General features: G+C 37.3%; 1 protein-coding gene across 2 annotated transcripts; it reads right to left on the bottom strand.

Moving 5' to 3' along the window:
- Nucleotides 1-127: 127 nt before the first annotated feature.
- pparaa (peroxisome proliferator-activated receptor alpha a) lies at nucleotides 128-15,873 on the bottom strand. 2 transcript variants are annotated; one of them, XM_058416744.1, is made up of 8 exons: nucleotides 15,322-15,873; nucleotides 13,767-14,386; nucleotides 9,914-10,158; nucleotides 9,050-9,207; nucleotides 6,820-6,958; nucleotides 5,629-5,828; nucleotides 4,204-4,672; nucleotides 128-1,871 (listed from the first exon to the last, which is right to left on the bottom strand). In XM_058416744.1, the coding sequence occupies exons 3-8, from the start codon at nucleotides 10,152-10,154 to the stop codon at nucleotides 1,627-1,629; spliced, it is 1,452 nt and encodes a 483-aa protein (XP_058272727.1). In that variant the 5' UTR covers nucleotides 10,155-10,158; nucleotides 13,767-14,386; nucleotides 15,322-15,873; the 3' UTR covers nucleotides 128-1,626. The 2 variants fall into 2 exon arrangements, with proteins under 2 accessions (XP_058272727.1, XP_058272726.1); XM_058416743.1 differs by lacking the exon at nucleotides 13,767-14,386 and having other exon boundaries at nucleotides 15,322-15,872.
- Nucleotides 15,874-18,529: the final 2,656 nt, after the last annotated feature.

Here is an 18,529-nt window from a genome sequence, read left to right on the forward strand (position 1 = left end):
GTCATTTGTTTACATGTTGTGCAGATCATTTAAAAATGTCGCTGAAGCTTGTTACTGATTGCAAAAACAGATGCGCGTGAATTTTCACACACACAAGCTTGAGCACATATTCACTCCATTCACAAGCAATTTTTAAAATAATTAACTTTATTCATATTCGCATACATATACATATTTATGCAGATACTAGACTTAATCCAAATGTTAAATGAATTAAGTAGGTTTTTAATCTAGAACTACTCCACAAGACCATATGAATCATTTTCACTGATGTTCTTTCACATACAAATACAATGATTCTTTCCCATAAAGAACAGTATTATAAACTATTTTCCTCCAAATAAGTGCTTCTAGTGTTGTGTACCTGATGTCAGTGATCTATTCTAGTGTAAATCCAAAGCTGATTGTCCCTGAGTATCTATACAATATATTTCCTGATACATAGAATAAAAACACTCACATACTTGTGTAATTACTGAGCAGAATTGTAAATAATATAGATTTTTTTTGAGCATGTTGTGCTATTAACACACAAAAGGTTGGCAGTTTCATTTGTACAGAGTCAATTTAACCATAAAATAATACTTGTTTTCAAAAATAAATAACATCCTTTAATAACAACAGCTGGAGTGCTATACAGTGTGTACGTTGTAATACAAAACTACTATACAAGTTTCTTTATGCCATTTAAAATGAGGTATTGGTCCTACATGAGCTCTGTGTGGATAGGATGTATACTAGCATGAAAATCATAATTCATATTCAGAACGGACTTGTGGACTTCAATAACCGTTCACTCAAACAAGTCCTAACAGTTTGCTTGGATGACAGATCTACAGAAGATCTCTAGAGTTGAGTGCAATGTTGCAAAAGTTTGCATCCTCTATTTTCTCTTTTTTTTAATGGAAGAAAGTGAAATGTATCCATTTTACATTTCTTCTTCAAAACTAGAAGAAAGTAAACATCAAATGTGGTGCATCCAAAGAACCAGAAACAGTTGCATGATGATCTCCAAATGTGATATGAAATAAGAAGTGTGTGCTAGATATTCCAAAAACACTGGGCAAATATTGGGCTAGATGGAGCCAGTATTAAAACTGAGATGATCCAAAAGCTGTTCAGAGGCTACAAAGAAGGTTGGAAGCAATTAAAAAGGCAAAAGTTGTATAGCACAGTGGCATAGCAGTTAAAGAAGCGAGATAGAGTTTTTATTTATTAATCTTTTTAATTGTTTCTCTTTTTTACTGTTAATATATTAACAGACAAAAATTGGAAAATTTAGTTAACGAACCTAACATCTGGGAAACCCAACAAATTAAAAGTCAGGCCAATAGTAAAATCTCTAAAGGTATGCAAACTTTTACACTCAGCTTTCTCCTTCCCTGTAGTGAATCCACAACTTGGAGTAAAAGGCACTGCATACAACTACGCGCTTGCACGTTTGGCCACTGGGGCTGTATATTAGTGTAGAACCACACAGCCATATCAGAGCAGGTTAATCTGTTAATCCACTAGCAGGTTAATCTGTTAATCCTCGTGCTGCAGTCCTGAAGATGGAGGGCATTATTTAGACATGGGCTACCTCACATCCAGCTACACCACAAATTCCACCCTGTAGTTCAATGTTCAGTACATATCCTTATAAATTTCCTGCAGTAGTGGATGGAGAGAAGCATCCTGTGTTTCCTTAATGTCCTGGACCAACTGTGCGTGCTCTGTTACCAGCTGCCGAAGATCAGCTAGTTTCTGCAGGAGCTTGGGGAAGAGCAAGGTGTCGTCTGGGTGGTTGGTCTGCAGGTGGAGCCGTAGAGCATGAATGATACTTTCTTGAATGCCTTCGACATGTGACACGTTTCCTAGTCCTGGTCGGTCTGCAAGAGTTGGGGGCGGGGGTGGGATTGGGGGTGGTGATATGTCGCAGAGTAACAAAAGACAGAGAGAAATATAAAAACAGAGTAAAAGGAAAACTGACCACTTTTTCTCTAGGTAAATTAAAGACCGCATATGGCGTGGATTGCCTGTCATGTTAAACAGGGATCCTGTGAAAGAAACACTGAGCATATAGCAGGCTGTAGTTACATTCTCGGGCCATATAGAACCCTGGGGCTGCAGCTGGAGTAAACACTCTTGGAAGCTGTGGATATTTTTGCTGAAGAAGAAAAAAAAATCACGAAAGACACTCTGAGCCTGCTATTATTATGTAACCTTATTCAAACACCCACTCAGTATTGGAGATGAAAAAAGCAGAGAAGGAAAGCCCTCATATGCAGCTTATGCTTGCAGCTCATTAAGTTACAATAATCAGTTTCTTTAAGCAAAATAAAACATCCTGACGATGTTTGCCAGCAATTCACACATATAACATTAACACTGGTGCATTTTTTAGCTCTGTTCTACCAAAAGTATATTTGATGAATTTTTTCCACTGAACACATTTCTGGCCCACATTAAAACAGAAGACTGAGGTTCAATTTAAGCTACCACTCTAAGTTTGCAAGTGATCCACATATAATACTATAATATAACATATTATATAGCATATAATAAGGTGGTATTATTTGTAATGGTACTTCCTGATTTACAATTGCAAGGAAAGACGGGCTGTACATGGCAAGATAAGGAAGGTTATAGCCAGCAGATGACACCTAAGACATCTGCAATATGTGGAATAGAGATAGAATTCAAATACAAAAATCCACATTTCATAAGATTAATAGTTTTTGTATAAATAATCAACTACATACTGTATACTGTATACTACATACATATAGCTGCACATTAATATGAAAGCATAAATTAGATATTTATATATTTATGAATTTATGAAAAGTGAACATAAACTATTTCTTTAAAATAAAAATTTCTTCACATATTTCTAAAAAGTTACCTGAGTAACTATATATTATTACTATATATTTATTTTATTTATTGTATATTCCAAAATTTTTAAAAATGCAGAATGCAGATATGTTCTAGTTCAGACATATTCTTGGGCCATATCTTATGTACCGCATGTTTAAGATCTACCCACATATTTTCAAGAATGTTCAAGTCAGGGGACTGGGAGAGAAATTCCAGAAACATCACTTTGCATTTCTTGATGTAGTTCACAGTGGATTTTGTGGTATGCTTCGTTTCATTGTTTTGCTATAGAAGCCAGCTGCATTTTAGCTTCAGTTTATTGACTGATCGTGTCACAATTGTTTCTAGAAGTTGCTGATATGTGCTGAAATGTATCGGTTCATCTTCCTGTGCATTGTATGATGTGCCACTGACTGTGACATAACCCTAAGGCATAACAGATCCATCCTAATGTCTACCAGTTGTCAAGGTGCTTCTACAAAATACTGCTCCATTTTTCCCCTAGATATCTTTGGGTGACTGCAACCAAAGATCTCAGTTTTACAATCAGTCCTCAGCACAACTTTTTTTAAAGCATTTCTCGTCATCAAACTTTTGCGATTAAACTGCAGGTGACTTCCATGCAGACCGTGTTTCTGTAGAGTGACTCTGCAGAGCATGATGGTGCACTGCCACTCTTGCATAGTGTGTAGGGTTATTTTCTGTAGTTTGTTCTGATAAATATTTCTGGCCTTCCATCTTTATCTTGCCCTCATTTCCACAGCTCCTCTTAACTACCATTTCTTAAAGATACTTCAAAAGTTGTTATCTGTGAACTGGAGGCACTTTGATATTTTTATAGCCTTCCTCTGCTTTGTAGGCATTAATTAGCATAGTCAGCTGCTTAGAAGAACTCATGGCTGTTGAGTGATAACATAAGATTTAAAGAGTCATAGAATGTAATACACTCTGGAGTGGTTATTCCTAATGACTCATTTTGACCTGCCTAACAAGTTCTATTGAGTCAATTAAGGCCTAATGTGAGTCTTTACAACACAAAGAGTACTTTTTTCTATTTCTTACGATAATTAAATACAAAGTAACTTGTTTTTTAAAATGTTATATTTCATGTATTTGCTGCAGAGATTATGTTTGCTTCTCTCAAAACTTCAAAACTGAAATTGTTTAAAAAATTTGTCTGTATCTAGTGTCTCCAGTTTTACACACACAGCAGATCAAATTGTACAACTGCTATACAATTTGAAAGGAATTTGTTTACATGAACTCAAGCATGACACTGTCTTTACACTGTAAACAGAATTTGCATTTCATTAAATATAAAGCACTCACTCTAAGACTTACCGCCACAGCAGATAATAGCAGCCACAAACAGTGCCAGGTCACTGTCATCCAGCTCCAGGGCATTGAATCGCATGGCAAACTGGAACTTGGATTCTATCATATCGCTGAAAGGCTTGCGGAGACTCTTAAGGAACTCACGGGTAATAAAGCCGCTGCCCCGTGCCACCAGCATCCCGTCCTTGTTCATGCATGATGCCAGCAGGGCAAAGAAAGCTTCATGCACTCCATACTTCAACAGTGTCACCTGGTCATTGAGGTCGAGGCTGGGGAAGCCAGGCACAGCCTTGGCAAACTCGGTAAGCTGCGTGACCGTTTCGACCGAGATGTATTGACAGCAGTGGAAGATGCGATCCTCAGTCTCCTGCCCCTGAAGAATAAGTGCAAAGTCCTCCCTTCCCTCATTCAGCATCTGGGTGACCAGAACAGGCTGTGCCTGCTGTAGTGTTTCCAGGTCATGAATGACAAAAGGCTGGTGAAAGCATTGCAGAGGTGAAAAAACATGAAAGGATAATTACTACTAGCAAAAATGTAATAGATGGCATAGTAAGCAGCACCTGTACAAGCTCAGGATGCACATATCATTCTTATTCTTGTAACTACATGTGTCCTATTTTAGTTGCTGAATAATTCATAAGAGTTACAAGGTAATATTTTTTAAAATGAATACTTAAATAATAAGCTGGGAACATAAAAAGTTTGAGGCACATAGAAAGTTTGCAATTATAAATCAAAATAGAAAGACTTTCTATTTCGATTATTTAATTTGTCAGGCAGCATGATGGTGTAATGGGTAGGATTGCTGCCTCATATCTTCACGCTCCCAGGCTCAAACCTGAGCTTAAAGGAATTAATTACTCTCATGAAAAAAATCCTGTTTCATATTGTGTATGCAGGCTTAGTAGTTTGTTTTATCTTTATCTTAAAAGCTGGGCCAGGGACAAAGGCTGCAATCTTTGGCTTAAGGATCTATATACATTAAATATGTCACTTTTTTATGTAATACATTATTATTTTTACTCAACCACTTGCAAGTAAGAGTATTAACTTATATTACGTTTTGCGCTTATTATTCAGTTCTTGAATTTAAAGCATCCTGTTTCTACTATGAACAATCCAGTAACTATAATAAAATTGGTATAAACAGAAATGGAAAAATATATAGTTACTCCAGTGAGGAATTTTAGTCTGGACCCACTGAGGGTGTTTTGGAAAAAAAAAAGACAGTCTGGATTAACTGTCTGCTATGTTGCTGTTCAGATTAAAGAAAACAATAGGCTGATATAATCAGTAAAGTTCCAAAGAGAGGAATGGACACACATGTATTGATTTATATATATATTAGTATATATTAATATGTACTATTAAAATGTAGCGTTAGAACTACAAACTGGTGTAATAAGCAAATGAATGAAATTTAATGCTCACTGGCATGTTGGTCTTGCCAGTAAGAAAGCCTCGTGCTTTAGTCTTGTTCAGGTGGAACTGTTTAAGATAGGACTCATGGATTTGGCTTGCCAGAGTCTTCCAGTCATCCAGCTGCATCTTTTTCTCCTCTTTCTCAGGGATCTGCAGTTCTGCTCTGAGCTTCAGCTTCTCTGACTGTGGCATCCTCCCGAAACGAATGGCTATAACAAAGACAAACATTATAGGTTTCATTTCATCCAAACACACACTGTCTCACATAAACACAGATAAGTACATGCACACATTTAGACAGCATACACATTGGCAGCCAGCCACACAGGCACACAGAAAACACATTAGAGAAATGTCACCCTGTCACCATTCCTCGTAAGGGTACAAGTTGGCAGATGGCCTAAGTAGGTATGATAAAAAACCTGGACTCATTCTGAAGCCCTGAATACTGAGGAAGGTCACAAACTGCTCCAGTGACTGCACGTGTTTGTACATAATTTCTATACGTTGGTCAGGGCCAGTCTCCAGTGCAGATAAGTAAGGATGCATGTGGGAGGATTTGAAGTGAAATATTTTCCCACACAACCTGACTGCTTTGTCCTTGATGAGTTGATTAGACCTTTGGCAAAAGTGGACAGTGTATCTCCACGTTATCCAGGTTATAGGTGATTGAAAAAAACAAAACAAAACAACCTTTTTGTGTTTGTCTGCTGGTCTAAAAAGCCACAGAACCAGAGAACATCTTTAGTATACAACATGAACCTCAGGAAAATGCCAATATTAATTCTATACTACAGATTATTCGAAACGGACAAACAAACAAACAAACAAATAAATAAACAAACAAACAAATAAACTAAAAATTGGGACGAAAGACAACTGTAACTTTATTTTAAATACACTGGCATATTGTTTTCGTTATTTATTATTTTATGTATATATAAAATATTATATAAATTATTATTACTTTTATATTTTATTTTACCAAACAAAACGGATTATATAAAGTGCATTATGTTCACGCTTTAATGGAAAGTTATTCAGTGTCAGTGATTACAATGTAATTACCTACAAAGTCATTTTATGAAAGCTCTACCACATATAATGACCAATAAAGTAATCAGAGGGCATACCTGGTTGTGTAACTGTAGCATAAACCAATAAAAATGTTATGCGGCATGATGTACACGGAGCACTCACCGTTGTGGGACATGCCCACAGCGAGGCACTTGTGAAAACGGCAGTACTGGCACTTGTTCCGGTTCTTCTTCTGGATCTTACAGCTGCGCTCACACTTGTCATACTCCAGCTTCAGGCGTATGGTTCTCCTGAAAAAACCCTGCAGAGAATTCATACAGGGAGGGCTTTAAAGATGGCTTTACTTGTTTTAATTTACAGAGTCAATTTCAATATCCTAGAAGCAAATTATGATCATAACACAGCTTGTGTAGTAAATCAGGATGATATTACCGGGTAGATTGCCTTTGTGATAAGGCATATTGTGCCATATGTGATTCACTGATTACAACACAATTGTCTTTATAAACAATATCTCTTGAGAAAACCGGAAATATCCACCCACAAACTGATGTGTTTAATTTCAAAGTCCAGTCATGATGGTTGAAACAGTGCTAAAGCTGAAGGCATGATCAAGCTGTTAATATAAACTACTCATTGTTATTACCCGTATTCTTATTCAACACTGTACAATTCAATAGACAATTACTGTACCTGTGTGCTTACCTGTGTTTTATCTTTACCTTTACCTCACTCACCTCTACAAATGTCACTTGCCATTATGCAATGGAAATGCATGGAGATACGACAATAAAACATAATCAATCAAAAATATGACTGACTGATTGCCTCCTTATATGGCTGCATTGAATTATATGTATGTATATAATACAGCTAATGATCACATAATGGTATGTGTAATAACCATTAGAGTAATGCTCTTGCCAACTGTGTCTGAGGTCAGATAGTTGGAAAAGTTTGAAGCAAGGTCAGACAAAGAAAAGTCAGACTTAGAGGAATTAGAAACATTCATGTACAACAAACTGCACTTTAGCCTCTACCCCATTACATAATAGTCGTTTGAGCTATTTTTTGTGTATGTCTACATACATTTGTGTAAGGTCCAGTGAGTCTCACATCAGACAGATATTTGCATCTAGTCATGAGATCTACATTTTTAAATAATTCATGTCAGCTGCTTAGATACCACGTCATGGTTAAAAACAGATGTCTTTGCATCACAGGCATGAGTCAAAAACACGTGCACAGCCATGGGAACAAACATTCGCTCTGCAGTACAGTGGACACCAGGCTATAAACAGCTCGCCTGATACACAGCTATCATACCAGTAGCCAAGGTAAACTGTATGCCAATGTGTTAATAATGAACATATCACACGTACCCATCCAAGAACACACTGTCTGGAGAACCTTGAATGTCTTTTGTGCTTGTCAGTTCCTCAGTTGTACTTATTTATTTATGTGCTATTCGAATCTTAAGCCAAAATGCAAAAATAGACCCACCTAAATATAGTGTATATAAAATAGCTTTATCTGTCACTATTATATAAATTAAAATGATGGTTCCCTTAAATACTGTGTTATCAATGTAAATTTAAGAACAATAAATATTTATTCAAGTCCTCCTGCAAGTGGCATGTTACTGAGATTAATAAAAAAAAGCTATCAAAACCAGTCCAGCAAATATGGAGGGATGAAATGGATTTGGAACATGCTAAGGTCAATGTGAAGTTCGCCATCTGTATGCCTATAGCAGCGCACAGGCAATGCGCTGAGATTCGAAATGAGATTTGGTAACCCTTGTGCCAAATCTGTTGCTCTGTAATTCAGGCTGTATTTTTTTAGATGTACCATGGGATGCACAACAATTTAAAGAAATATTCCATGTCAACTGATAAAGACATGCAGTCTGTTTATAGATGGGGGTTTGAACTGCTTGGCATTACACTACTTCCATGTGAATAAAGCACTGCAATCTGCAATCAGGAACTGACTGGCGTTTCTATTAAATCTTAACAGTCAGAGTTTTGCTGACACTGTAATCTGAGTTTAATCAAGTGTTTACAGAACAAAGTTATTCCATGACCAAGTCGCTATGACCTAAAATGTACATGGTATGCTTTAGCTTTGGTCAGTCAGGTGATGCTAGGGTTGTACTAATAAGGTTAAACTAACAAAATATCTTTACTGTGAATACTGTAATACTTTTTATCAGGAAATTAGTTAACATACTTAACATTAAAGACAGTCATAGTTTTATACATTGGTGAAATATATGATATTTTGGCCTTGTGTGAACATTTGTCTGCTCTCCAAGAAGAAAACTGCTTGAAACATGAAACAGTTTTGTGTGTGTGTGTTTGTATGCATGTGTGTGCATGCATCTGCTAACCTTACACCCCTCACAGGCATGCACTCCATAGTGGAAGCCTGAGGCACGATCAGCACATACACGGCACTCAAGGTTTAAGGGGCTGGGGATAATCTCATCTTGCCCTGTGACTGCTCCAGAGGTTGCTGAAGATGGACTAGAGGCTGGGCTCAAAACATCTAAGAATACACACACACACACACACATTTCATTGTGAGATTTTTCATTGTGAGACACACATTTTTCTTAAACATTTTGAATTATTGTATGCGCTATGTGAGTTTAAATGCTTATTTTAAGTGCATTCCTCTCTATTCAATATGCATTCACATCTTTCTAGAAAAGTACAAGGCCTTGTCTGTTTCACTTTCACTGAAAACCCATTACAGCGCATAACAACACTAGTATTTGGAACGAGTGTTTCATAAATGTATATGAAGGCACCAGTCTTTTCAGCATTGTTTTAACTCCCTAGTCTCAGAATATCATGCAGTCATTCATCTTAAGGCATATTATTTAGAGACCTACTATGAATCTTTCAGTAGCAACAGTCAAACTAACAGCAGAAGGGATATTGAGTTATGAAAGTGAATAAGGGAAGACTTGCCAATGGGCCCCAGGAGATTCAGAGGTTATGGGCATGTCAAATTGTTTACTGTAGGAATCTTAAATTAGAAAGAAATTACAAAGAGTAAAAAAAAAAAAAAAAAAAAAAAAATTATATATATATATATATATATATATATATATATATATATATATATATATATATATATATATATATATATATATATATATATATATATATATATATATACCTATAATATAATAACACTTAAAATGCAATTATATGTTTATATTTGCTGTATTTGGCTGTGTAAGTACCGAGAGTAGCAGAGCTGTTGGAACTAGTGCTGGATTCCTGGATGTCAGGAAGGCACAACATGTTGAAGGTGTCATCGCTGAAGGATCGAGAGATGTCCTCAAGCTCCTCCATTTCCTTGATCAGATCCCCACACAGCGGGCTGTCCAATCCTATTTCCCCGACTGAGGGCAAGGGGCTGAATGGATTGGGCACATCTACCATGGTGCTGGGCCACGGTACTGCAAGCACTGAATCACTCATCAGACTGGAGAGAGAAGAAGAATAACAAGTTTGGATTGCAAGGTTAATAAATAAAAGAGTCCACTAAACAGTATAAAGATCACATTTTGATTTGTTCTGCCAAATGGCACAGATACCACAAAAGTTCAACAACCGCACATTCAACAAACCAAGACAGGGCAATCACAATAAAACTTATTCATGGGTGAGATGGTTGGTAGTGCGACTTTGGTATGTTTGCTATGAAATGTTCAGTGTGTCAAGCAGCTCAGTGTCCTTACAGTAAAAACAAAGGAGTGACAATATCTTATCTCACACACTGATCAAAGGTGAAGTCCTCCATGGATCAGGACCTAATGGAGATACACCAAACATAGGACAATGATAACGATACAATAAAATATGTTTATTATCCCAAGATGAGAGAGAAATTTTCCATTTTATAGAGTCTGTGACGTTACTTGTATGTAAACAGATACCCTTACTGATGGTGCTATTGATTATTACAATGCCTCTCACACATCAAAATTAATAATATGCTTAAGTTTATTTTGCTGTCATAGATATTGTGACATGTCTATCCTACAGCCAATAACAGAAGAGCAAATATCATATGACCACTGCTCGGAGTAACTGGGTCACAGCTTGATGGAAAAGGTATCCTGAAAAAACTGACGATAAATATCCAACATCAAATAGGAAAATCATTCTTCTGCTGCATCATCTGACTGAAACCCTTGGCCACTGCTCCTGTGTTTCCAGTCTGGGAAAACCAAGTGCAAGGAGTTCCAAACTCCTGTCTGCTCTTTGCTCTGTACGATTCATAACATTTGAAGCTAGAAATCTTACCCAGCTGCTAACATCTTCCCTGCTGCAGCTGTTAGAGCAATCTAAAAGGAGAGCTAAGATGATTGTTCTCTGAACAGACTAATTCTGTAGGTTTCACAGAAACACTAGCACATATTCCCCGAGCCTGGCTGTGTCAAACATGCACAGACAAGTGTTGCCACAAGCATTCTCACTGGGGAACCACACAGGCAGACATCAGTTTTGAGAATGTAGGTCAGTGACTAGGGTGTAGTGGGTGTGTGGTTTTTGTGCAGATTCTAAAATAAATTTCAAAATCTTTGCAAATATGCTGTGCTTGTGGAGAGAGAGAGAGAGAGAGAGAGAGAGAGAGAGAGAGAGAGAGAGAGAAAGAAAGAAAGAAAGATTTGCAGAGGCTTTCCAACAATGTCAAAATTACACAGTATTTCCAAAAAATACCACTTTCATACAACCCTTATTCCCTTTCTTCAGCCTGCACGTACACAACTGTACACAGGTCGGACCACATGTACAATGGATGGAGCTATCTGCTTAGCAGCTTGTGTGTATGGTTGGAGGTTCATCTCTTCCATGTTGATGAGAATATGTTTTACATGACAAGCACGTTTTCTAATTAAACAATACACAGGTTTGTGGCATCTACTAGCTTCATGTTTCTTTTCTCTTGGTAGAATTGCTTGCTTTCTTAGCCAGGTTCGTCTCTCATCTCCTCGTTCTTAGCATTGGAACACCTAGGCCAGGATGTACTACAACTTTATAGAAAATGGCAAATCCAATTGGCATGATCCATTCAACTGGACGTCTGCAAGTCAAATCTGCAATCTTTGCCCTGTGTGTACTTCCTTTATTGGTAGGGGAGCAGTGTGGTCGATGCATGCACATCAGTTAGAATTGGCAGAATTCTACTTGTAACCCCGAAAGCTAGTGGTCACTACACCCCGATAATTTTCTTTCAAAGCAGATCTCTTGTCCCCCAAACAAATCACCCGTACCTATGTTTTGTAAATTAGTACATGAACCATGTATGCCCATCACCCGTCCTTACGAGTCTATACGTGATTCCAATTTGAAATAGGTGTCACTGCAAAAAATGCCTTTTTTCTTTTGCTAAAAATCAGAAAAAAATAGTGGGTGAACTTCATGCTCTGGCGATAAGCCCTCCTTGCATGTGTTGGTGGTCAGGTGATTTTACAGTGGCCTTGTGGTTAAGCTATGATATGACCTCTGCCTGAGGTCATATCACCCAATCTCTGTATGCACCCTCTGGTATCACTTAGACTGGATTTTGGCTGTCCAATCATAATTGCTTCTTCCTTATCTAAAAAGAGACTGACCACCTTGTTGGTGGACATCATGGCCATTGGCAACAGATGGGCAGGAAGCCTCAGTGAGAATGTTTCAGGGCAAAGTTATGACAGCTGTTTATAGAATGCAAGCTCTCTATATATGGGCAAAGGAGCACAATATATTTCTGAAATTCTTACAAGTCGGTATGATTCATAGAACCATTAATAAATGTGTAACTAACATTTTGTATAAGAAAGAAACAAAGTTTACAACTTAATGCCATCTGATTGATGGCACAGAGAGACAGAATTAAAGTCCAACATGCCAGATGATCATACACCATGTCCAAAGCAGAGCACACGTGACACCTGAAACACGCCTCATGAAACATCACTGTAGCCAAGTACAGGGAGGTTCATCAACAGTGGAGATGCATGCCTCCTGCATCCAGCACAACCATAACTCCATTACTCAACAGCATAGTGTAAATAACCTGCCAGTTACACATATCGACATTCTCCATCACCTAAATACATTTCCACACCCTCCAGCACCTAATCGTTGCCTCTGCACATCAATTAATTACATTACTGCAACTGCAACACAGTAATCATATCATAGCCAGCAATCAGAGTATCAGCAGTGTTTGTAAGACAGCTGCTTAGGGTCCTGTTTCATGCTTAAGCAAGAGGAAGGAGAAATGACCCACAACACACACACACACACACACGTGTTATTCCCAATGTGCAGCCAACACAGGCTACGTGCTGAAGAGGAAGTAGGCTGTGGAGGGTTAGCGTTTAGAAGACTGGGAAAGTAATAAAGCTCCATCAAACCCCTCTCCTCTTATTGTCCTCTAACTGTCTAAATTACTCTGCCTAAACAATAGCTAAGAAGTATTTTTGGGACCAGAGGAACAGGAAGACAATCAATGTCTCTGCAGTTAAAAAACAACAACAAAACAACAAACATGCACGTTACTTCTCTGAGATGACACTTCTTACTGATACAGGACGCTGATGCTGGAATATCAGCTGAACATTATCTTGAAAGCATAATAAACAAGCGTGTGCAAAGCGTATTAATAAAACACTGACACTACAACCAAGAGGATCTTGCACGAGTTGATTAACTATTGACAAATTTAATGTCTACAAAAACAGACTAAAAAAAACAGCAAACATCCAGGGATACATGATTACACCTAAACAAAGTGCTCCCTTCTGCAAGGAACAAAAAAAGACATTTTCCAGTCAAACCTGTCTCATGGTCAATGTCTCACAGCTGGAAGCAACATGAGAGACAAGTGGAACCTACTCAGGAATTGGTATGAGAGGTCAAAAAAAGCAAGAATATTTAATGCCAGAAATTAAAGCAATTCATGTTCACATGCAGATATATACCTAAAAAGCAGAAATTTCACTTTTCACTGAAGAACCCTATTTTATAAACTCATATATTTAAGACCCTCAGGTACCCCTCACCAGCAGGAGAGAGCAGAAGGAAATCAATGCTTACCAGATCACTCCACATGAGTTTGTTCAAGCAGCAGCAGCCAATAAATACGCTCTGGCCCCAGCGGGGGCCAAAGTCCAAACCCCACACACTACTCTCCTGCCTCTCGCTGCGGAGCAGATTTCCTGGCGCCTCACCAATCCAAGAGGGCAAGCGAGAAGCATTCACATCTGATAAAATGGATTTTATCTCAACATGTAAAAAGCGATAAACTTGAAGGTGTGTTCATGTCAACAACAATAGAGGCTGGTCTTTAAACACTCCCTCATATACATCTATCATAATATCTTGAATGTTTTCAGAACTTTCAGAAAAAACAGGTTCAACAAGAAAATGAGAAATGAGAAGATAACTATCCGGGGGCTGTGTCAAACGGCAGCTGCAGCCTGTAAAACATAACATATAGAAGTGACGCATGGGCGATGTTACAGTTTACAGTCCATTGTGCAAGAATAAACTAAGGTATGATACACCAGAGATCAAATATCATACAATCAACTGCAGTGATTCAAAGACAGTACAAGTGACAAATACAAGAAAAAGTTCACTGCAAACGGGATGGATGAGACAACCTGGGGGTTTGATTCCCAGGACCCTCAATAGACCAGATACCAAAGATGACCCTAAGGAACAAAATTATACAGATGACTACAAAATTATGGGGTCCAACTGTCAGCTTCATCTTCGGGCCTGTGAGTGGATATAAAGTTAGGAGACAGAAAAGTACCAGGCTCTAATATCATTTGACGGCTAAAAGTGACTTCAATCAGAGCGGTTCAAAGGGAGGGTTTGCAATCCTGCAAATAAAATTGCTCAATAAAGATATTTCATAAATTGACTAATAATATAGATATAAAACAGACCTACAATACTACTACTACTACTACAACTACTGATAATAATAATGATAATAGCCAATATAATTATATAACTCCAGTCAAATAATTTTCTACTATTACCACTACTACTTATTAGCCAGATATTACACAATCCTATAATATGTATTTTAAAAGCCTAAGGACAGTCTACATAATACTACTGAATGATTGCTAAAAAATTACTTTTAATTAGTTATTGCTCGAGATGTATTGTACTATGTCCTGGTTATTTGTTGTGCATTGAACTTGCTGCAACAAAACCATAATAATTAACCTATTCCATTAATCAATCAATCAATCAATCAATGTATGTATGTATGTATGTATGTATGTATGTATGTATGTATGTATCTATCTATCTATCTATCTATCTATCTATCTATCTACAACACCATGCAAAACAATAATGCCACCGTTCAGAAAAGCTGATTCCCATGCAAACTTGCTTTAAAATATATATTCGATATAAATTTAGACATTTATTATTACATTTGAAAAGGGAACAGCCCCCCCTCCCTCCCTCCCTCCCACCCACCCAAAGCACAAAAAAGGAAACTATAGACACTAGCGCTCTTTAGATTTGAAGTGACCATTTAGACTCGAACTGTAGCGATAACAACGATCACTATAACCTATTACACTGTCACACAAGCTCATTGCTGAACAAAATGCCCCACTACCTCAGTGAAGTTCATTTCGCCCAATCCGAAGTCGCCATATACCCCAGTTCTTCCAAACTGCCCCCTCAGAGCTCCTATTTCCAGCCTCTTCGTCTCGGCTCCACTTCCTGTCAAACCCATCAGCTCAGCCAATAAGAGAAGGACAATGGAGTCGTTGCTATGCGACGGCGACGTAGCTTGTGAATACGTGATTACTTCTGCCATTGAGAAGTTTCCTCGGCCAGAAAGACCGAAAAACTGAAAAGAACTATTTTAAAAAGTTAAAACTTATAAATACTAAGTGTGAGTTATTCCAAAGACAGGGGCTTTGACTATCTTCTCAGTGTGACTAAACAGGCGAATACAGCCACCTGTTAAAGTTGTTAAGGGAAAAACCTGATCAGTGCTGCCATCTGCTGATCAATTCATCATCGACTAAAACCAGTCTCAAAACTCAACTTTCACTAAGCCTTTATTCATCAGACTTTAGGAAGGTTAATGAATTAAATCTATTTTTTTTTTTATCTAAACTAAGCTTCTACAATTTTCCTTTAAGTTCATTTGACTGAAAACAAGACACTACCAATTGAAATCAATAAGTTTGGCCTCATCAGTCATTAACTTATTAGACATTAAACCACATTTTGATTTTATTTACTTGTTTACTTATTTATTTTTCCTATAATCAGCAAAGAAGAATGACCACATGATCTGCATTCATAATATTTTATGATTTTTTATATATTCATTCCTATACTTGATTAGAATATTATTAGAATGTTTCTGTTTTTACATTGGATTTTATATAACAATGAAACAAGCATTTAATATAGCATTATAAATAACATAAATCTTTATGAATAAAATAAATGAGTAAATGATTTTCCAGTAAACATTTTTTGGCAGTATTTCTTTTGAGAGTATCCTCGCGGTAAATTAAAGACTTAATTTTAATAATGTAGGTTTAATACCTGATTTTTTGTTTTATTAATTATGTTAACATTAAGAAAACGAAATGAAACATTGCTTCATTTCACTATGTACTGCGTCAGCTATATGTGGTTGAAATGACAATAAAGCTTCTCGAATCTTGGAATGTGTGCATGTTACATTAGTTAAACCCTTACTGGCTTGTATACAAATTCCAATTACAAAATTGAAAGCAACCTGTAAAAATTGATTCTATATCTATTTATTCTATCTTTAAACTAGCTAATGCTCCTAAATAAAATATCGTTAGAATGAGTCAGTGCAGAATGAATTTTATGTGTCCATGAAAGTTATTCCAGATAAACGTGCAGATAAAGGACACATGAACTACTGCCATAAATGTAGAATAACACGAAATATACAATTTATTTAAAACATTTTTAGCAAACAGTAGCTGGGAAGAATACTGCTATCAGCCTATCATCCCCATCATGCAATACCATGGCAACAAGGTTACCATGGTCCCATGTCAGCGCCATCACTTCCTGTCTGCCCCTCCGTCTGTTCTCTTGTGTGTGCCAGTCTCTGCGTGTCCCCCTAGGTGCCTGCCAGCGTCTATAAATTCTGTACCAGTCAAAGGCTGGCCAGCCTGCAGCCATGTAACTGCTCTCTTAACACTGGATAATGGCTTTAGTTACAGAACCAGCTGCTCCAGGGCTACACAATGGATGTTTTGGGGGAACAGTGTAGGAAATTTTGTTGATATCCTGGTCCCATAGGTTATAGTAAGAATAACAATTTCCTCATAAAACTACAGTAATACAGAACTTAAACATCTAATATGTATTAAAAATTCAACAGACAGAACACATGTACTTCTATATTTATCTTTATTATTTATCTTCAGCCAACATTGAAAACATTTTGACAGTCCTACTAGAAAAAAAAAAAAAACCTCTACTAGCTTGGCGCCATCTTGTCGTTGGTATCCAGTGACGTATTGCTGCCCTTCAGGGAAGGCAGTAGGTTGTATAGTTATCTCCTGATGGGGCAAAATCACGACCCTGAAACCACACAACCTACTACCTCACCCTGTACGAACATCACTGAAAGGTTTCTCCAGGGCACAGACATCTTGTTTGGGCTCACAAATGAACAAACATCTGTGGAACTCAAAGAAGAGCTGCTTGATTCTTGTCTGTCTCAGAATGTCAACAGAAATCCAACTAAATTGAAGACTGGATAAACTCAGTTTCTCATTATTCAATTGTTTCATTGAGGCCAAAATGTCTGAATGTTTTAAAGTACACTTTAGTGGAAAAGTTTTGCCTTGCCTTGAAGAAAAAAAGAAGACAAGTTGAAGACATTAAATTTATACCAACAAGACTATTTGTGTTAGGATTTACAAAGGTTTCTTCATTATCACATGTAATAAAAATGGTCTGTTATAGAATACAAGTTAAAATGTTTGCATCCCCCTTTTTAAATGTCATTTAAGCAATTTCTAATAAAATGTATGAGTATGCTTTTCTTTAACAAACTTCTTTGTTCTCTCATGTCATGTTTTTAGATCTTCCTTCAGACCAGGTCAAGGTCAGGGTAAAAAGGCCTTTAGAAAATACTTTTTTTTGATCCATTTTGCCTTATGTTTCAGATTCTTGTCCTGTCTTATAATACTCCCACCATTTCTTCTTTACATTTTACACATCTATTTGGTGCTTAACTTCCATCTTTTACACTCCTCTATAGCTATTATCAGTCTAGTAAATCCTTAAAAGCATCTGTGTTGATGTCCTTCACTGACCGTGCAGCTCTTGATTGATGGCATTACGGCCACTTCAGGAAAGACAGTAAGTTGTATAGTTATCTGACAGCAAGGGTTCAACCCTAAAACTATACAACCTACTACCTCACCCCAAAGGACAGTGTCTCTCTGCAGCAGGACTGACGAACCCTCTACCTCGACAAACGATTCATTCTCGCAATTCAATACAGAGTAGTAAACGATATATAATGATTATTAAGCACCATATCTTGAAAACATACATATAGACAAGATGCATGCATTAAAAATACCACCTTATCACCCAGCTCTGCTTCATGAGGAGTTCCATGAGACATGGTTCTGTTTAAAAAATAATTTGGCCATCTGTAGAAGAGAGAAAGAGACAAAAAGAGATAAGGTTGTCAACATATTTATTTACATGTACCACAATCAACACTGCAGTGACACTTGCTTTCTCTCACTGTGTCTTTAGCTGTACTGTGTGGTGTGATGTTTCTCGAGCTGCCTTCATTA

This window comes from Hemibagrus wyckioides, linkage group LG19, assembly GCF_019097595.1.
Source record: "Hemibagrus wyckioides isolate EC202008001 linkage group LG19, SWU_Hwy_1.0, whole genome shotgun sequence".
Taxonomy (NCBI): domain Eukaryota; kingdom Metazoa; phylum Chordata; class Actinopteri; order Siluriformes; family Bagridae; genus Hemibagrus; species Hemibagrus wyckioides.

Coding starts and splice junctions, on each gene's coding strand:
- pparaa (XM_058416744.1), bottom strand. CDS start 10,154: ATGAGTGATTCAGTGCTTGCAGTACCGTGGCCCAGCACCATGGTAGAT. Junction 9,208..9,913: donor CAACAGCTCTGCTACTCTCG/GTACTTACACAG, acceptor GTGTATTCTTAG/ATGTTTTGAGCCCAGCCTCT. Junction 6,959..9,049: donor ATGCCTGTGAGGGGTGTAAG/GTTAGCAGATGC, acceptor AATTCTCTGCAG/GGTTTTTTCAGGAGAACCAT.